Source organism: Dreissena polymorpha, chromosome 16 (assembly GCF_020536995.1).
Source record: "Dreissena polymorpha isolate Duluth1 chromosome 16, UMN_Dpol_1.0, whole genome shotgun sequence".
NCBI classification, from domain to species: domain Eukaryota; kingdom Metazoa; phylum Mollusca; class Bivalvia; order Myida; family Dreissenidae; genus Dreissena; species Dreissena polymorpha.
This window is the reverse complement of record NC_068370.1, coordinates 9094725-9114515: the sequence shown is the minus strand read 5'-3', so window position 1 is coordinate 9114515 and position 19791 is coordinate 9094725. Positions and strand designations below refer to the sequence as shown.

General features: G+C 34.1%; 1 protein-coding gene across 1 annotated transcript; it reads right to left on the bottom strand.

Annotated features, from left to right (window-relative positions):
• Positions 1–19414, bottom strand: LOC127862829 (CD109 antigen-like). Its single transcript, XM_052402092.1, has 20 exons — positions 19311–19414; positions 19067–19132; positions 18607–18764; positions 18037–18062; positions 17610–17760; positions 16455–16525; positions 12243–12368; positions 11602–11641; positions 11091–11175; positions 8174–8264; positions 7748–7972; positions 7281–7508; positions 6784–6882; positions 6568–6633; positions 4692–4886; positions 3572–3721; positions 3120–3191; positions 2816–2866; positions 2282–2408; positions 1–8 (listed from the first exon to the last, which is right to left on the bottom strand). Exons 1-20 carry the CDS (start codon positions 19346–19348, stop codon positions 1–3), a joined length of 2073 nt encoding a protein of 690 aa, XP_052258052.1. The 5' UTR covers positions 19349–19414.
• Positions 19415–19791: the final 377 nt, after the last annotated feature.

Genomic DNA, 19791 nt, shown 5'->3' with positions numbered 1-19791 from the left:
TTAGGCTCCTGGTGTAAATAGAGACACCATTTTAATGACCAATCATACACTTGACCGGTGTATGATTCTAACAAAGGTTTGGGCAGTTTCATGAAAGTACGAAACAAAATGTGACTCAAATGATGTTAACGAGTAAAATATTTGCATGTCGCAAGACGGACAAACAGCAATCAGAAAAGAAACTTCCAGTCCACAACCCATTATGTTCACATTTTCGACGAATTTTTTACCTCAAAGTTTAAAGCCAGCAAGGGAATTAAACATTTCAAATAGTTTTGTTTCATCCTCGGTTGAATCAGAGGCGCAGATTAACAGACGTTAGTGTGTATTTATTAGTTTGACATCCATGTCAAATACAATCTGCCTTTAAAATCCTTCGTTTTTTAACACGAGTTGTTTCACGAAAAGAATACCATATAAGTTATTCAATATGTGTGCTTCACCAAAATAAATAGAAAACAACCAAACAATACAGATTTAAAATTCCTATTCGCGACAGTGGCGCATGCATTTGAAATACAATAATTGATTGTACGAATTTTAAGTGCGGAAAATCCGACGCACATCTAATAAAACTGTCCTGTTAGCATATCATGTTCAGGTGAGCTTTAAAAATGTAATTTGTACTGTAAGCTTTTGATTAGAGCATTCATGGGAGGAAGCGATTACTAGTGGCAGGGCCATAACTTATTTTGAAACCACGACCTTTAAACGAAATTGAGCAATTACACAATTATTTTCACATACACAGATTAACCTAATATACGTACGGAAACCAGGTGCTGAAAAAGACAAATATATATGTTAAGCAAGATTGTCATTTCTAAAGGATACGCTCGTTAATAAAAGAATTGTTTAAACTTTTAAATATTGAATAATGTCTAAATTGATTTCTCGTTATTGGCAGTTGACATTGAATTGAGGTCTTGATTTTCTTTCTTGAAACTTAAAAAACTTGAAATTACAAACGCCTACACATATGAGTTACTTGAATCAATTTATTAAAAAATCCTTGTGACATTGAATTGTGCAAGTAACAAAGTGACTTAGTTGTATGAACAAAACTCCGTCAAACAATTTAAAAGCGTACATTTACGAGCAAACGAGAGATTGGCTTCGGGCAGCTTATGTGACTACATTGTGCTTCCGACGCTGCTCGAGGCTTATCTAACGGTCGCTTGCAAATGTTCGGATATTGCCGCGGGAAATATATTTTCCCACAAAAAATAAAAACCGGCATTTGTATCTTGTTAAATCTGTGTTACCAAACCACATCTTACGTGAAATCTTGTCTATTGCTATAAGAACAAAATGATTTTAATGTGTTAAATTTATTTTTATTATATATATAAAATAAATAAATATATTATATATATATATATTTTCTTATAAAAGAAACAATATATATTGTTTCTAGTGTTCGGTACAAATTGTTTATTAATTTGACCTTGGCATTTACAAAGAGACTGTTTTGGAATGACCCACTGAGAATCATCATGTTTATCATTTCTAACTTACTGTTTGCAAATAAGTAAACAGTGGAAACGTTTTGATCCCGAAAAACTGATTATAATGAATGTCTTAAATGTGATACTTAAGATTGAATTGTGACCTTGACTTTCGACTTGCAGGCATTGGTCTTGCGCACTTCAAGACCCCATCACATACTGCGAATCATATCTGCTTAGTTATAAGTAAAATCTTGCTGGACAAAAGCCAGCAATTGTCAAAATGTTTAAGACTTGTTATCAAATTTGACCTTTGATATTTTATTGCGACATTGACCTTTGCCCTTGTTCACGGGTACTTGTGCGCGAAACTAAGCTTTATTATGCGGTTGGTTTTTCTAAGGTAGTTGAAAATCCATTCATGCTGGACAAAGTTACACTCCGGACAACCGTTTCCGTCCGGTCTACCGCCAAATCACAAAGCCAATACCGCTCGACAACTTGCGTATTTTATAATGTAATCATTTTTTTTCAAACGGTCGTATGCTCAACAAGTGAAACATTAACGTGAATAAGACGTGTTCTTAATTATTAAATAAATGTATAATGTCAATTTTATAAAAGTTCTAATATGTTTGTTTTATTTCTTTCTGAAAACTAGAATGTTCACAGTTTAATTATTCATATTTTCCTTTAAATGTTGGAAAGCAGTCTTCAAAATTAAGTGTGTTTTTTACTATTAATAACCTTTTTTATACACTGCATAATTATAAAACTTAATTGGTGAATATAAACACGTAATTGAACAAGAAAATTCAGCAAACCAATTATACCGTTTCCCGGGAAAGGTCCAATAGGTGGGTATGGACAACTGTTTGGATGACTACCCAAAATCAGTAACCCTTCTGCCTGACTTCTATTAAATACTGACCCGTCCGTTAAAATAATCACGCCAGTGGTCTAAAATAATTATACAAGTTATATTCCCTGTAATAATCGTTCAAACAACGGCAGAACTATTATAAGTCTTATAAACATAGTCACACATACAAACAAATACATCGGAAGAAGTATAAGCACACTCAAGATGAGGAAACACGTTGATTAACTTTTGCGTTGTGTGTAAGTATATTGCAAAATTGCATCAGAACATATTATGTCTCTGTTACAATTCTGTACATAGTAAACTTTGAACAATACTGGTAGAATACATTTAAGAACGTTCAAGTACAATTACATGAATAAGATTTCACCCACAATTACTGCATAATAACCAACGCCTGATTAACATATTTTTCGATACAAATAATTAAATGTGTTGTGTAATAATTTACTTTACTGCCTCACGAGAGAAAACAATAGGATACCTGAGAAATGGAAGGCCCATATTGATTCGAATAGAATGTGTTTCCAGGTTTCTAAACAAGAACATACATCATTAATCGTACAGTTGCGTCATTATTGTGAAATTATCAACTGAAACTCTTATTGCTATTGCTTGAAGGATATTGTCATTTTATGATATAATTGCCAAATAGAACACAACGCTGTAATCCCTGTCTCTATATATAAAGTTGCTATATAGTGTTAAGGTATATAACCAAACTCTCAAATTCGCACATTAAAGTGTTCAACGTTGCATTCAACGTCGTCTGTCTGTCAATAACTTACTGTTTCCTCTTGATTGTATATAAAGGAATTGTCTTCAGGATTGTGTGCAAAAGACGTCACCCCGTTAATAACCTGCAAATAAAAAGGGTCAAACCTAGTGTGCAATTGTTTTTAGTTTATTGATAAGGAAAGGACAGTTAAAATCACTCACAACATGAATGACATGTCTATTGTAGGTACATGTTTCATTGGGTTACAATCCGCCTCTTTTCCAAAATACTATAATATTTGTTTAATCTGTATTTACTTTTAAACCCCTTACATTGAAGTATTAATGTGGATTATCTTCATGATTTTGAATTTCATCTGGAGATTTACCTTAAATGGCCATATCACAATCAAATAACATTAAAAGCATGACGATCAGAGATCAGAGGAATAAATTACACGAGGTTAAATGCAAAGATTTATATCACACATTGTCAGTTAAACGACGAAGAGGACCACTTTACCTCATCCGAAAAGATGTCGTTTTCACTTCCGAGTAGTCTGTTGCGCTCATCTCCAACCATTACGTATACCGCCGAATACGGATCAGCCGTTATTTTCATATCCACAAACTGTCCTGGCTCCGTATGTGTTGTGTTGTAAGTCACTTGTACCTCAATTATTCAGAAGAAAAAATAACAATTGTTTTGAATTTTGATGTCAATTCTTCTTTAATGACAATCTTAATAAGATCGAGATTAATTTCGATGATCGGGGGCATATAAGATAAATTAGGAAATTTGCCATTAAGTGTTTCAACAGTCTTCTTAAAACTAATTACTTTGGAATGTACTACTTAAATGTAAGGCAATAAAACTAGTATAAGGAATAACTGTACCTTTTAAGTTTAATATCGACAATTCTGTACCTCCAGATAAAGTTTGATTAAAAAAAGAGCAACTATTGAGAGAGCGAAAATGAATATGCTCTACCAACCAACAGACCGACCATCAAAATCAATACACATGTGGGCAAGAATAGCCCCAACAAGCTGACTTGATTTCAAGTGACGAAACCCATGTCGACGATTATAAATCATGACCTACTTTTCACTTAATGTTTGTTAAAGCTTAAAACGTGTTTAGGTAAAGTCAAAACAAGACATTCATACAATAATTATCTCGTCGTAATAAGTTAACAATATTTTGATGGCCAAGATAAACATTCTGAGCAAGTAGCATCATGCATTTGAGTCATAACTAGGTTTCTACAGTGGTATTAATGATTGTAAAAGCAGACATTTAACATCGTTCGTTTTACCTCAATTCACCCTAAATAAAACATGGACTTTGAACGTCCGAGAACAACAGTTTTACCAAGTTTAATCAAGATTTAGTACAGCGAGGCCTCTAGATGGGTAACAAACAAACAAATGACTACACACGAGGCAACACGCTTTACTACGGTCTGTACACTGATCACAATAGTTACGTGCTCATGTAAGCTTAAAAAATCCATCTAAATGGTTTTCAGCTGTTTGTAACAAACATGTTTTAGTCATAAACATAATAGCAAGCATATATCAAATAATAAAATAATACGAACAGAACATATTTATAACACCCTATTGATAATTTAAAATACCTTATTTTTAAGCATTGTCCCGTCAACCTGAACATAAGCACTGTCTAATAAAATACGCCGATCGCTTGTTATATGTGAAGCTATAATGTATGAGAAAGGGGCCATTTCCTCTGTAAGTGAAACGGTCATCCGAATAGTAGTTTGACCGGAAGCCATTGTAGAATCAAATTGCACACGACGGTTTCGACAGAAAACCTACAGCATAAAAGCATGTCAAAATAACATTTACGTTTAATTTCAGAATATGAGTGATAATTAAAACCCAAAGGTACCTGACAAGCTTTATTCAAATTGCCCAGGTCTTTCATGTTGTTTTATGCTGTACGGCATATAAACATGGGCAAGTATATATGTTAAGCTCACATGAGCACGGAGTACTCGTATTAAGCTATTGTCGTCAGTATATGTCGGTGTCAGTCTCGGTTCATCGTGCGCTGAGCGGTATGCGTCGTCAACTTTTTTGCTTTTGCTTGTCATCACTAAGAAGACCACATGTTTATTCAATCTTTATGAAACTTAATTAATTTTAATGTTTGGGTAAAGTTTCATTGAGAGTCACATGCGTTCAAAAACTAGATCACTAGGTTTGATTATAGACAAAAACAGTAGCACCACTATCATAGCCACATTTATATTATCATTTTATTATCTCAATTTCGGTAAACTTTGTAAAAATATTTATCTTAGACCACCCTCCCCCCAAAAAAAATAAAAAAATAAAAAAAATAATCTAATTATATCTTGGCTGATTTCTTATTTAGGTCAGATGCGTCCATCGGGACAAGTTTAAAAAAAGACTGTTAACAACTTTGGTGAACGCATAAACGGCTAAATATTGATGAAATTTGGTCAGCATTTGTTTTAATATGTGTCAAAAGCAAGGTCACCAAGTCTTCAGCAAATGTACATTAAAGTAAAGTGAGCGCGTAAGTGCATTTATGGCCCTGCTGTACGCGAACGCATCAAGTGACTTTAAAGAAAATTACTTCTTCGCATATTTTGAATATTTAATTTCGTTGTATATCTTAAAATAAGAAAGAAACATTCACGCATGTAGTGTCAATCAATACTAAATATTAGATTTGAGAACCACAGTCTCTTGGTCATTCCAATTAATATAAACAAATGTTGTGCTTTACTTTACTCTTTTGAAAAGTTTCACCATCTCCTGATAAATCAAAATAATACCCGTGCTTTATACTTATATCGATGTCAATTATTTGATTCATAAACTGTAATGAAAATATAACAACAAAAGTAACAATCAATCATTGAATATTAAAATTAAAGTTACATGGGTGACTTTGTTTAACATTCATACTAATACACTTATAAATTGTAATTTCAATACTTAAAGCGGGTATATACGATTTTTATATGTGCTGAATTGTAAAATATTGATACAAATATGTTATAATAACACACAATATGCAAGAAAAATGATACATTTAAGACGAATTTCATAAAATACAGCAAATACAAATTAGCGCCTCGAGCCGATTGTGACGAAGATAATTCGTAATTATTTTCCTACAATAACCGATGCATTCGTCTTTTTAGTAAGTGTTCGTGTGTCGTATGAATCGATATCGCTGCAGGAATTTCAAATGAACCGTTAAACTAAATTTAGATTCACATCGTACATGCATGATATACATGCTGGCGAATTCTGCTGTACAGCCTTTTTCGATTTCAGAATTAAATATCTGGCTTATTTAGCATTTTTCGACACATGTTCTTCTTAACTTTTATTTTAGTTTATATTGAAATATATGTATAATAAGTTTTTACACATTTTATATTAATAAATAAATATTTGACAAGATCGTATATACCCGCTTTAAAAAGGTTTTGGTCATTTTGTCATTATACTTACTTCCAATATAACTGGACCAGTAAGTGGTGTTGATGATTCTGCTGTAACGGTTACAGCGTTTCCAACCTGTCAAAATGACAGTGAAACATTGACATAAGGGCATGTACAAATACCACACGCCTTACAAAACATGCATGTTCATGGATATACAAGGGATACGCAAATAGTTTCAATTAATACATGCGTAATGTATTGAGTGCAACACAATAATCTTGCCTGTAGTTCAGCGCTACTCAATGTCAGTGTCAACATGTCTACCGGGGTTTTCGACATCGAGTATAACGTTGTGAAAAGTTCTGCAACGCCGTGCCGTACCTTAATGAATATATAAATGTATAATGTACATTCTATTCACATTTATTTTCATTTTAATTCCAACAACCACTACAAAATTACAGTTTTGTTTTGATAACTGTTTAAAATATGCATTTTGTACTTTACATATTGCATCATTGCAAAGGAATCAACCTACTACTATTCAAATTCCTAAAAAGGAGAAAACATGCAAAATAAACAATCATGGATTGTTTATTGTATGCGCAAACGCAACCTTCGATATGATTCAACATCCGAAACAAAGAATAGAGAAATTCGCTTTCGAACATTTTATGGCTTTTTTTAAAATGGAAAGATGTATTTTTTATCCTTTAGCTACATAATTGAGTATAAACGTATCTAAATGTTACAAGATACAGTGCACCTTTAAACCATACCGTTAACTCGATTTTCTCAATATCAGCGCCTTCTACAGGAATTGTTACTTCTGCAATGCCATTTTCACCAAAGGTTGTTTGCCCATTAAAACTGGATTTAGAAATGACTAAATAGTCATAATGGTTGAGAAGTTGTTGGCACGTTCTTAAAACAGCACTGTAATACGTGACAAAAACGTAAAGTATTCCTGACATTCTTGGAGCTTGCCCGTTGTTCGTCAATTTTAGCTGCGAAAGGAAATCAGTAAATTTTAAAATGTAATCTTGTTTAAAAAAACAACAACAAATAAATGGTGTGATATAAGTGTAGATACGTTATGTTAAACACGATACATTAAGCATGGAACCTTAAATTATTCTCGACTCAGCACTCACAATTATTTATCAAAGACCTGACGTAATAAGTGTTTAATTTATTATTTTATTAAATATATATTAATTATTATTCGATTTTTCATATTACTTACGAAGGTTGTATAGTTCAGTCCGTTTACAAATCCGTGCCTTTGAATAATCTCGTGTAACTCAAAGCGGTCAACAATTGGTTCATGTATAACGACATCCTTTTCTGTGGCAAACGACACCAAAGTGGAGTTATCCGTTACAGTAGCTCGCACTTTCAAGTTAGACGATGTTATCCCTTTGCCAATGAGATCAGACATATATATTGTAAAATTTACCGACCCTTGTATCTGTAAATATATGTGGACAGTGAAATCATTTTAAACACATACATTGTACGCAGTTCTTCCGAAAATATTTTTGACTTATAAATAGATCAATATTGTATTAAAACGCCATGTATATGCAATAAAGATGTTCGTTGTAAATTCGAGTATTCTTTTTTGTCAAGATAAGTTAAAAAATAACTCAGTTTCAAACGAAAAACTTACCTGTTTTGAAATAGTAAAGTAATGGTATGGATCGTTTTCTTGGTAGACGACCACTGTACATGTACCGTGAACATCAGTATTAAACGTGAACCTGCAATTGTTTTGTATGAATACTCGTGGGTAGTGCTGGGATGAGTAAGTCGTTTATAAGTTAAAAACTCATGTCGAACTGAGCCATAATGTAACGATGACAATGGGATAAATCGAGGAACGCTGTTCTTGCCCTTGATACTTCCAAACGTATCTTGTATAATTTAGTGAAAAGTACATGCCCATGAATATTATTTATCGTAAAATGTGTAATTGTACGGACGATCAAACTGAATAAAATGTGAACTTGGTTAGTTTCAAGACAGTGTTTTATTTACAGTGTTTGGCAATACAGTGTCAATGGGTTACAAAGCACCCATGTTCATTATAATGACGGTTAAGTAAAATTAATTCCACGTCAAAATAAATATGAAAGTATTGTTTGGATTATTAGCAATATAGATTGTTGTTTTAACTAAATCCTTTTAAACAATCAATAACAAGGGCTGTTTGCAAAACATTCATGCCCCCATATGGGCAGTCAGTTGTAGTGGAAGCCATTGTGTGAATAAGTTTTTTGTCACTGTGACCTTGACCTTTGACCTAATGTAAGATATCATCCGGAAACCATTGTACTCTTTCGAGTCACTGTGACCTTGATCTTTGACCTAGTGACCTGAAAATCAATAGGGGTCATCTGCCAGTCATGATCAATGTACCTATGAAGTTTCATGATCCTAGGCGTAAGCATTCTTCAGTTATCATTCGGAAACCATTTTACTATTTTGAGTCACTGTGACCTTGACCTTTGACCTTGTGACCTAACAAGAGCTGTAAGAGGACAGCGCGCTCGACTATTCCAGTGCTTGACAGTATAACGTAAGCCATCATGGGGAAATTGTTCATATTCAATAATTTATTAGACGATCTTTCAAAAATAAAAATAAACATTTTTTTTGGGGGGGGACTAGGGGGGTTGAGAGGGGGTATAATATGGGATGTGGTAATTTATTAGATGTTAAAAAATATTTGGGTGGGGGGGGGGTGGGGTAGGGGGGAGTAAGAGGGGGTATAATGTGGGGTGTGGTAATTTATTAGATGTTTATTTTTTTTTTAAATATCTTTTTTGGGGGTGGGGGGGTGGTGGGGGGTAGGGGGGTGGAGAGGGGGGTATAATGTGGGGTGTGGTAATTTATTAATGTTTGAAAAAAATGGGGGGGTGGGTGTAGGGGGTAGGGGGGTTGGGTGGTGAGAGGGGGGTTATAATGTGAGGTGTGGTAATTTATTAGATTTAAAAAAATTGGGAGGGGGGGGGTGAGGGGGTAGGGGGGTAGGGGGGAGTGAGGGGGGTATAATGTCGGGTGTGGTCATTTATTAGATGTTTAAAAAAAATTTGGAGGGGGGGGTGGGTGGGGGTTAGGGGGTGGGGGGATGGGAGGGGCGGTATAATGTGGGGTGTGGTAATTTATTAGATGTTTTAAAAAAATATTTTTTTTTTGGGTGGTGGGGGGGGGTAGGGGGGTGAAAGGGGGTATAATGTGGGGTGTTGTGGTAATTATTACGATGTAATTTTTTTTTTGGGGGGGGGGGGGGTGATGGGGGGGGGTGGGGGTAAAGGGGGGTGAGAGGGGGTATAATGTGGGGTGTAGTAATTTATAAGTTGTTTAAAAAAAAATTTTTTTTTGGGGGGGTGGGGGGTAGGAGGGGTAGGGGGAGTGAGAGGGAGTATAATGTGGGGTGTGGTAATTTATTAGATGTTTAAAAAAAATTGGGGGGGGATTAGGGGGGTAGGGGGGAGTGAGAGGAGGGTATAATGTGGGTTGTGGTAATTTATTAGATGTTTAAAACAAATTGGGAGGTGGGTGGGGGGGTAGGGCGTGGGGGGTGAGAGGGGGGCATAATGTGGGGTGTGGTAATTTATTAAATATGTTTAAACAAATGGGGAGGTGAGGTTGGGGGGGCATATAGGTTGGGGTGATGTTGGTAAACAAGTATGAACAATATAAAAGCGATATGTCAAGGGACAATGAAAAAAATAATAAATGATCTCACACTGACATGAACAAATATCCTCTATTTATTAAACATGAAATTTAAACTTATTGCATTTGTTTCCCCTGTATATAAGAAAGATATAATAGTGCATTACCTCCCCTGTCCTGCTTATATTTATATTAATCAACAAAATTAAACATTAACACAATATTTAATATACAAAATATACAAAAAAATCTCATATTCTGATAATATTTTTACTGATCCACTTTATTTTACTCAAATGATGATGTTTCATTGGACTGATAATTATAGATTTAGGATTACAGACCAGTTGCTTCAGTTATATTGTTCAGAGTTCGCCCTGTTGGCCGCGTATGCGTTCTGAAGTTTTCATCCAAAAACCATTTTACTATTTCGGGTCACCGTGACCTTGACCTTTGACCTAGTGACCTCAAAATCAACAGGGGTCATCTGCGATTTATGATCAATGTACCTATGAAGTTTTATGATCCTAGGCCCAAGCGTTCTTGAGTTATCATCCGGAAACCACCTGGTGGACGGACCGGCCGACAGACCGACCGACAGACCGACCGACATGTGCAAAGCAATATACCCCCTCTTCTTCGAAGGGGGGCATAATAATCATACATGTTAATTGATGAAACAGATTAGATTCACCATGTCCACTGAATAATAAATGCCATATATTTATATATGTTTATTTATTTATCACTGCAATTTGAGGATAATAAAATTTTAATAATAACTAACGATTTCTGGAAACCAATTGATTGTTCACATGCCATATTTTTGTCAGTCCGATGATTAATTTTTGTTAATGTATTCACATGCCATTCCTCTTCATTAATTTATAGACACGTTTTCTTACCTTGCCTTAACAGCAACACCTATGGTCCCGTCAGTCGTTAATATTTCATTTGGGACTACAAGTTCCACGTTGAATCTCGGTAAAACTGTGATTAAAATGAGCAACAATAAGTAACGGTCTTTAAGAATGTATATCCTTGTTTTCTGTTTCTGTATCTGTTACATAGAATACTGTGTGATTTTTATCTCATTTTTAATACATTCGTAAGGGTTATTAAATCAGATAAATATCTAAATGTTTTTATTTCGGAACAGCAATTGATAGCCGCTATTCGGGTTCTTTAAGTTACACTACTTGCTGAAACGTACCCGTAAGTCAGTTTAAATGTATCATGCATTTTGGATGCTTGTTCTTTTAAATGGCATAAATTAAAAAGTCTTAAATTGTCATAAGATATATGATCCCTGACCTTGATGTAATTTCAGAGACCGCTTGCATTTATCACACTGATAATCATTGGTATGATGTAGATTTAAGTTAACATATTTTTTAATGAAAACAGTCCACTTACCGTAATCAAAGACTTTGAAGAACTTGCTTTTTACTAAGCCCTGAAAATAAAACAAATGCCGCTAACCTATACCATTATATGTGTATGTCTCCGCTTTACAATCAAGCTCCATGCAAATTGAAAAACAACCCAGAAATCTAAGTTTCTTGAATACCTATCTGAATGGACGAAACTAATAATCTACCAATAATTGAAAAACATTTTCAGTCTCAGTTATTTGTCAACATCAATCAACTTATGAGAGATATGTTATACCATTTGATTGACTAATGAACAAAATACCTACACTTCGAATGTGTTCTCTGGATAACGTCTTGATGTATATACGTTTGAAATCAAACAATTGTTACGGTGTACATGTATCAACCATATTACTTTTGTGAAAAAGCAAAGCCATTACGGAGGGACGGTTCATTACATTAAAATGAATGAAGAAAGGGATGAAATCAAATCGTAATTTGTAGGCATTAACGATGAAAGATGTTGCTAAATTAAAAGAGCTATACGTTTTTTTATATTTGTATGCGCATTGCATTTCCAGTTTCATTACATTAAGTCGTATTCATATACTATTTATCGTTCCAAAATGAACATATTTTCACTCATATCATCAGTTTTGTACAATTTGATTTTCAACTTACCAAAACGTTCGCCTGTATTTTCCACTCCCCAAAGACTGGTTCTGTGCTAATATCCAGATGACCTTCGATGACTCCATGGCTAATTTTGCGTGGTCCATCTAGTTTTATGCGATTGTTTTTTCCATCCTAAAGAACATATTTTTATTTGCAAAATTAGAATGTACTGTAAATAACTTTTACATCTTGTATACATACAATATTTGCTACTATTAAAAATTCTCTCTACACTATGAATGAACATCTTGTCGCAGCAACATAATTAAGCCATTGATGTTATGTGACATTAAAACGTGTTTGAAGAAACACGACCATATTTACACCGCTGTTTAGAATAGTCGGCTATTTTTATGTTTGCTGAAAATGCCAGAAATATTCAATGTTTTTGTTTATATTTTTTTCAATATTTCCTGACATAAGAATGTTAAAGAATCCCTTAGTAAATACTTACTGAGTTATGCCATTTTAAGACATGCTTGCTACCAGGCTTCTTGAAATCACATGCTAACACGCATAACGACGTAAAATTGTTAAAGCTTTTTATTAATAAAATATGTTAAATGCTCTTTACTATAAATGTGAAGAAAAGAACGACGACCTTTAAGTGTTGATAATTATAGAATAGTTTGACGGATGCATGCATATACATACATATGTTATAATAAAAATATGTGAAATATATAATGGCTGACAGCCAGTTCTTCATTTTATCCAGATACAGCATTCCTTCTAAATATTAGATTTTATGTAGGTGCCTATAGGATCAGAGGTAAAAAGGTGCTCAATTGGGTGGTACTCTAATTATTAATAGGGAATGTGTGTACAGATGTATGAGGGGGGGGGGCGACAGGCACATGAGTGACGATTTTGAAAACCCCTACTGTGGCTGATTAATGTATATGGAGAGGTAAATTATCCAAATTATACGAGTCATCTGAATACTGTTGAGTCTTGATGGGGGGTCGACAGGAACAAAAAGGTTATCACAGGAGTGATGGTAACTACATGATGGACAATTTTATTGCTTGATGAGACAAAAGTTTGTTTTGCATATTTTGAGTGTGGACTAATTTAGGATGTCTGTCATATTATTTAATGAAATTGTATTGTGATATCTGTTATTAACAAATACGGATTCCCGTCTTTGAACTTTTCAAGTTTAATTATTAGATGTTTTCGTATGGGTTCCACACAGTGGGGGAGTATAGTCTAATAAATTTCTGTCTATTGCTTTGTATGCATGATCGTTCAGTTTTGGTGAGTTAATTTTGAAGTTCATTGTGCCTGGTTTGATTTATTTTCAATTAAATAATATTTCTATCCCATTTGATATTACTTTAGAAAGTATGACCTCGACGTGGTTAACCTTTTAAAGAATGTTCTCATTTAGTTTTAAGGAGAAGATGATAGTGTGTTTTCTTAGTAATGCTACGTGTGTTATATTTTTCAGGATGAAATTTAAATAAACAGTTATGCTCCCATCGACCAGCAGCTTCAATATCTAGGTAGAGATTTTTGGAAGAAGTGAGGTTGTTGATATTTTTTTAAAGGTTGCTAATATGTGCAAAAACGTCTTAAGGTGCTGTGTTTGATGTAATCAGCAGAATAGTTGGTGTTGATCAGAAACCAGACGGGCACCAGTTATTTGTGGGACCCCGGAGGTTACATGAAACTTGTATTACATGATTCCCTCCAGGACAACAGTATGGGTTATATCTGTTACGAAGTCATATATTAAGAAAAAAAAGCATTTGAATGTATTCAAATTACTTAAGTTTGTATGACAGGAGTTGTGGGGGCAATTAATCAAATGCCTTAGCAAAATCCATCATGATGATGTGGGTTTATATAACTGAGTTTTTTAAAGGTTATGTAATGTAGAAATTAAATGAGTTGAATTTCACAAGAACGGGAAGTCTAAACCAGTGTTGGAAGTCATATACAAAATAGCACTTGTGTGCAGGTGAGACATGATAGAGCTAGCGATGTCATGTTCAAGTTTGTTTTTACAGCAAATGCATGTAAGTGATATTAGCCTGTATTTTATAACATAATGTTTTCTGCGTATTTATAAACATGGCATGTTTCAATCAGGATATCTTCAATGACAGGGACTTTTGAAAGATTTGTTTCATTATTGTGGATATGTCTATATTACATTCCTTTAATATTCTGCAGGTATTTAACTGGAACTTAGGCTTTGTAGATTTTAAGATTTGTATGCCCCCGGATCGAAATATCGGGGGTATATTGTTTTTGGCCTGTCTGTCTGTCTGTCTGTCTGTCATTGTGTCAGTCATTGTATGTGTGTGTCACAAAACTTTAACCTTGGTTAAACTTTTATAACTTTTGCAATATTAATGATAGCAACTTCATATTTGGCATGCATGAGTATCTCATGGAGCTGCACATTTTGAGTGGTGAAAAGTAAAGGTCAAGGTCATCCTTCAAGGTCAAAATTCAAATATCATTGTTTTTTATTTCCTAAAACTTTAATCTTCGTTAAAGTTTTGTCATAACTTTTTTAATATTGAACATAGCAACTTGATATTTGGCCTGCTTGTGTATCTCAGTGAGCTGCACGTTTTGAATGATGAAACGTCGATGTCAAGGTCATCCTTCAGATCAAAGGTCAACTATCATTTTATTTTTTTACCTTTTTTAACATTAAACATAACAACTTGATATTTGGCATGCTTGTGTATCTCATGGAGCTGCACGTTTTGAGTGGTAAAAAGTCGAGTTCAAGGTCAGCCTTCAAGACCAAAGGTCAAAAAAGCGTCGCATTAGGGGGCATTGTGTTTCTGACAAACACATCTCTTGTTCACTCCTAAAACTTCAACCTTCGTTGAAGTTTGGTCATAACTTTTTTAATATTGAACATAGCAACTTGATATTTGGCATGGATGTGTATCTCATGGAGCTGCACATATTGAGTGGTGAAAGGTCAAGGTGATTCTTCAAGGTCAAGGGTCAAATTTATGGTTTCAAAGCGGCGCAATAGGGGGCCTTGTGTTTCTGACAAACACATCTCTTGTTTATAGTTTTGTAATTCCATTTTCTCTGATTGAGATGTTTGGCATCGTTGAAAGGGCTAGGCCTTTTTTAAGAATAGTATCAGATGTTATTTGAGTGAAGGAATCTTGAAAATATCTGTTGAGGATATTAGCTTTTGTTTGTGGCTCCGATTCAAAAAGAACATTTTCCCTTATAAAATATAAAGTTGGAAATTTATTTGAATAAGAAAACAAGAACAACGGAAGAGACCATATATGGTTCTTTCGTCTGTGCAATTATAGGAGAAATAGATAAAGCATTCAATACTGTGATAGTATCCTAGCAACATTATCTAGCAATAATTTTTATTTTACCATCAGCTATTCGTTAACTGAAAGAAAGCGACCAATAAGGTATAATTTACAGAACGCAATATGCAACACTAATATCTTTGTGTTTGATCAAGGGAAGCATGCATTGCACGCACCATGTCTTCTGGAAATGGTGATTCCTTTAGAAAGTATTTTACTTTTACGGTGCTCTGTACAGTTACATACTGTAAAAGCTACATCATGCTCATGGCTTAGGATTCAACCTTATTTGATTACCCTGACATTTGAGCAAATGACAAGCGCCTTAAAACATTCAATTAATTCACGTACTTCTAAAATGGTAAACATTTGTGGCATTTTTAATGATCGAGTAATAAAGGAGCAACAATCCTAACAAGCTGTATTATGCCCAACATTGACAGTGGATACCTTGCTTTCTATGGCAGGGACAAACACGTGATGGGCATTTGAGTGACACCCGATAAGCTGTATTTCCCCAAAATTTCGCTTTATATATTTATGTAAGAGACATCTTTGCTACGCGCAACACGACGTATCCACAAAATTCACATTGAGCGGTTTGACTTAATAATTACACGATGAATGATGGATTGATAGTCTGCACAAACTTTATCTAATGACCAAATAAGCATAGTGTGTGTAAATTTGTAGTTTTTAAAGGTGCGCAGGCTCGGACAGTTAATTCATATGAAAATAAATAATGTCTTGATTATATCAGTCTCACGACAATATTCTTAAAAAACATATGCAGTTTTTTGTTGGTAGTCTTGTTGAGATAGAATTTCGATAGATATTATATTTTACTATTACATGTATTTGAATTATGCACGTGCATTAATTTTGTTAACAAATAGATAAAACATACGTAAATAGAAATGCTGGCATTTCCCCGAAAGTTGGTAAGGTCTGATTGTAGAAATATCGCCCTGTATAGCACTGGAATAAAAAATGTGGTTTAATCATTATTTCAATATGTCGTGATATGTATTTTATCGCCAAAACTGCTTTAAAATGAAATGAACAATATATGGAAACGCCATATTGAAAAACAATTGTGACGTCGCCACAACATTCAAATGACCAAATTTTAATTTCATATTGCGTAGAGAATGTATGCTATCATATTTTGAATATGAATGATTTGCTTTTCTTTTAAACTTAATGATACAATATGACATTTCTGCAGTGAAATTACAACAGTGAAAACAAACAAATTGTTATTTTCACCGGTGAAAATAACAAATTTTCGGAACTCAATTTTCTATTTTTAGATTATCATAAATAATTAAATATATTTTTTCTATTGTCACGAGCGAATTAAAATCGACTTTCCACTGAATCCAACACATTTTCTTTTTATTATATGCTTTTTCGCCGTTTATTTACATTGAAAAAGAGTTTAACTGGAGAATTTTGCTGTTATAATGACGTCATTTTTTCACACTAATGACGTCATTTTGTGTTTTGAAATGTATTGAGGCACGCCACGGGAGAAAGGGTAACTTTTCAACAAAAGGGAAACAGCTGTTAATTATTTTCTTGCAAAGGGGCATAAAAAAACCCAGAAAATGTGTGCATGTCAGTGTAAGATCGTTTATGATTTCGCTCGTGATCATAGAAAAATAATATTTTCACTCGTGAAAATATATTTTCTATGATTACTCGTGAAATAACAAACGATCTTTCACTGACATGAACAAATATCCTCTATTTTTTTGTCTTTCTTTCGCTGTATATGAGTTTGGACATTTATTCTCGTCGTTGTTTGATCCTAATCCTCAGCTGATATCTTACATAACGACAGGGCGGTAACCTGTTATTCATTATATTGTTTCGTCTTTATATAAACTTTGTTAGTAGCTGTTATTCGATATGGAATTTTGTTTAATGTTCAACATGTAAATCTTAGTGTCTAGCTAAGACGAATTAACAAAAAATGCCCGAAATAACTTTGACAGGATTGAGAAAATGGAAACACGATTTTTTAATTATTGTATAAACTTGGTTTTGTCTAGGGCACCTTTTTGTCTGGCAGAGTAGCGTGTCTTATCTGTTTGTATCAGTACTAGGACGTCCTGTTCATAGTGTAGATGTGCCTCATCGTAGAAAGCCAGACCTCCTGTGCCGGTCACAGCGATAACGTACCTAGATGTAGGCAGCTCGTCTGGAACCTAGTGAAATAGACATTGTCGATTGTGCATTGATGGTTTATCAATGAAAATGTCGTATAAGTTCGCCAAAGCATTAAGTTTACACATTCTCAAAAATGGCTTATGTTTCCAACATCTTTAAATTTATTAAATTTCCAATCACTCGAAAAGGCTCATTCAAAATGTTTAACTGGTGTAAACTTAAGCTTGCTTATAAGTCGAAATAATTACTGATATTTGAATAGTGTTACATAGTGTGTGTTCTATAAGCATGCAGAATGATAAAATTACACTTACATCAATCCGTATCCGGTCCGGCTTACCTAAGGTAAAAAGAATAAATGTGAGTGTTAGCAAACATATTTTTCATGACAAATGACTCAAAACACTGGAAGATAGACCTGAATAAAATAAATAGTACATCCATTTTGATCTTCGAAAACTTCTTTGACATATGACGTCGAAACGTGGCTTAGAGCGTTTAAGTACAAAACTGGACCCCATGTCTCTAAATTACATTGTACAGACTACAAACAAGCCATTATGAAGAAGATTTTTTCTGGGATTCTTTTCGAACAGAATGTTATATATTGTCCGATACTTGATAAATAAAGGCCCTTCTGTAGAGAGCCACAAACAATCTAATGGAAGTGATATTTTTAAGTTTAATGAAGTAACATAAAATAGGTAACGTGTGTGTACACATATCGGAAACGTTCACCTTGTTTATTGTCGACGCCCTTTGACTGACACAGACGTCTCACACATAGTGACACATCACTGGTACTCGTAGAACAATTATAAAATTATGTGTAATTTAATGCCACAATGACAAACCAAACATTATAAATATTGTTGCCGTAATACCTGAAATGATGGTCTTAATCGTTCGTGCCACAGTCGTTTTGCTGTCATCGACAATCGCCGCTTCACAAATTACAGGAGAATTTGCGTTCGTTACTTGAACGTACAGATCCAATGGGTAACCAGGAGTAAATGATCTCGGTAGTGATACGTAGTATGTACTACAAGAAGGAACGAGATAATAAAATCTTCAATTAATGTCTGAAATCGAAATTTTAGTTGAGTATACGAAATATCTCAACCTTGTATATTAACATTACGTGTATTGTTCAGCAACTGAAGTGTAAACGTCGTTAAGCTAGTACTTTTTCGCAAATGTTGAACTTCATAACTTGTTTGATGCCAAATTGGAAATCTTTAAAACATATGTTATAAAATACATACTTGAACAAAGTAAGCTCCTCTATTCATTTAACAACATACATGCAATTATACACAATGATATAGAAGTTAGTTCGAATACCCGAGCGTCGGAGGCGGCAGGTTCAGGGATAGCAGTGTGAAGACGATTGCATGAAGGCCTGGCAGCCTGATACATTATTAGAATATAAAGCATGGATATGAACATGCACTGCAGTATATAACACAAAATGAACGTGACTAGTGTGGCGAAAACAACTTGTTTAATTACAAAAAAATGAAATCATATATTTAATGAAAACATTTGAATAGACTCAAAGAATAGTAATTTAAGTATTTGTTTTTACCTGAAGCCAGGCCTGCAGCCAGGTGTTTGCTGATCCATTTTATCGGCGCAAACAAAGCATGCAAAGTGTGTAGCCGTTAAATACTCCCTCAGCAGATAAGGCGCTCACGATTGTCACATGGTAACCTGTAAATGGCAACGGTCGAAAACGCGTACAGTGAACTTGTCTAAACCGACTGACGTCGGGACGTCGGGAATAGGTCAAATGTTTGGTTTATCAAGGTTTTTGTAGAATGCAATCTTATTTTGACTGAACAGCCTGTTTAACAAGTGTATTTGTTTAAACAGAAAGACAACATTCACTATTTATCACTTTTATTTTTGCTCATATTGTCAGTATTTCATAAAATTGAGTAAATTTACACATTAGAGATAATCTGAATATTGAATCAAGCATGATTTGCATTAACTGACATTCATATACTTTATATAGAAACACGTTTTATTTCAACTAAAATATATAGAACAATGTTCATAAAAAA

Coding starts and splice junctions, on each gene's coding strand:
- LOC127862829 (XM_052402092.1), bottom strand. CDS start 19,348: ATGGATCAGCAAACACCTGGCTGCAGGCCTGGCTTCAG. Junction 6,634..6,783: donor TGAGTAGCGCTGAACTACAG/GCAAGATTATTG, acceptor TCATTTTGACAG/GTTGGAAACGCTGTAACCGT. Junction 3,192..3,571: donor ACGACATCTTTTCGGATGAG/GTAAAGTGGTCC, acceptor TTTTATTTGCAG/GTTATTAACGGGGTGACGTC.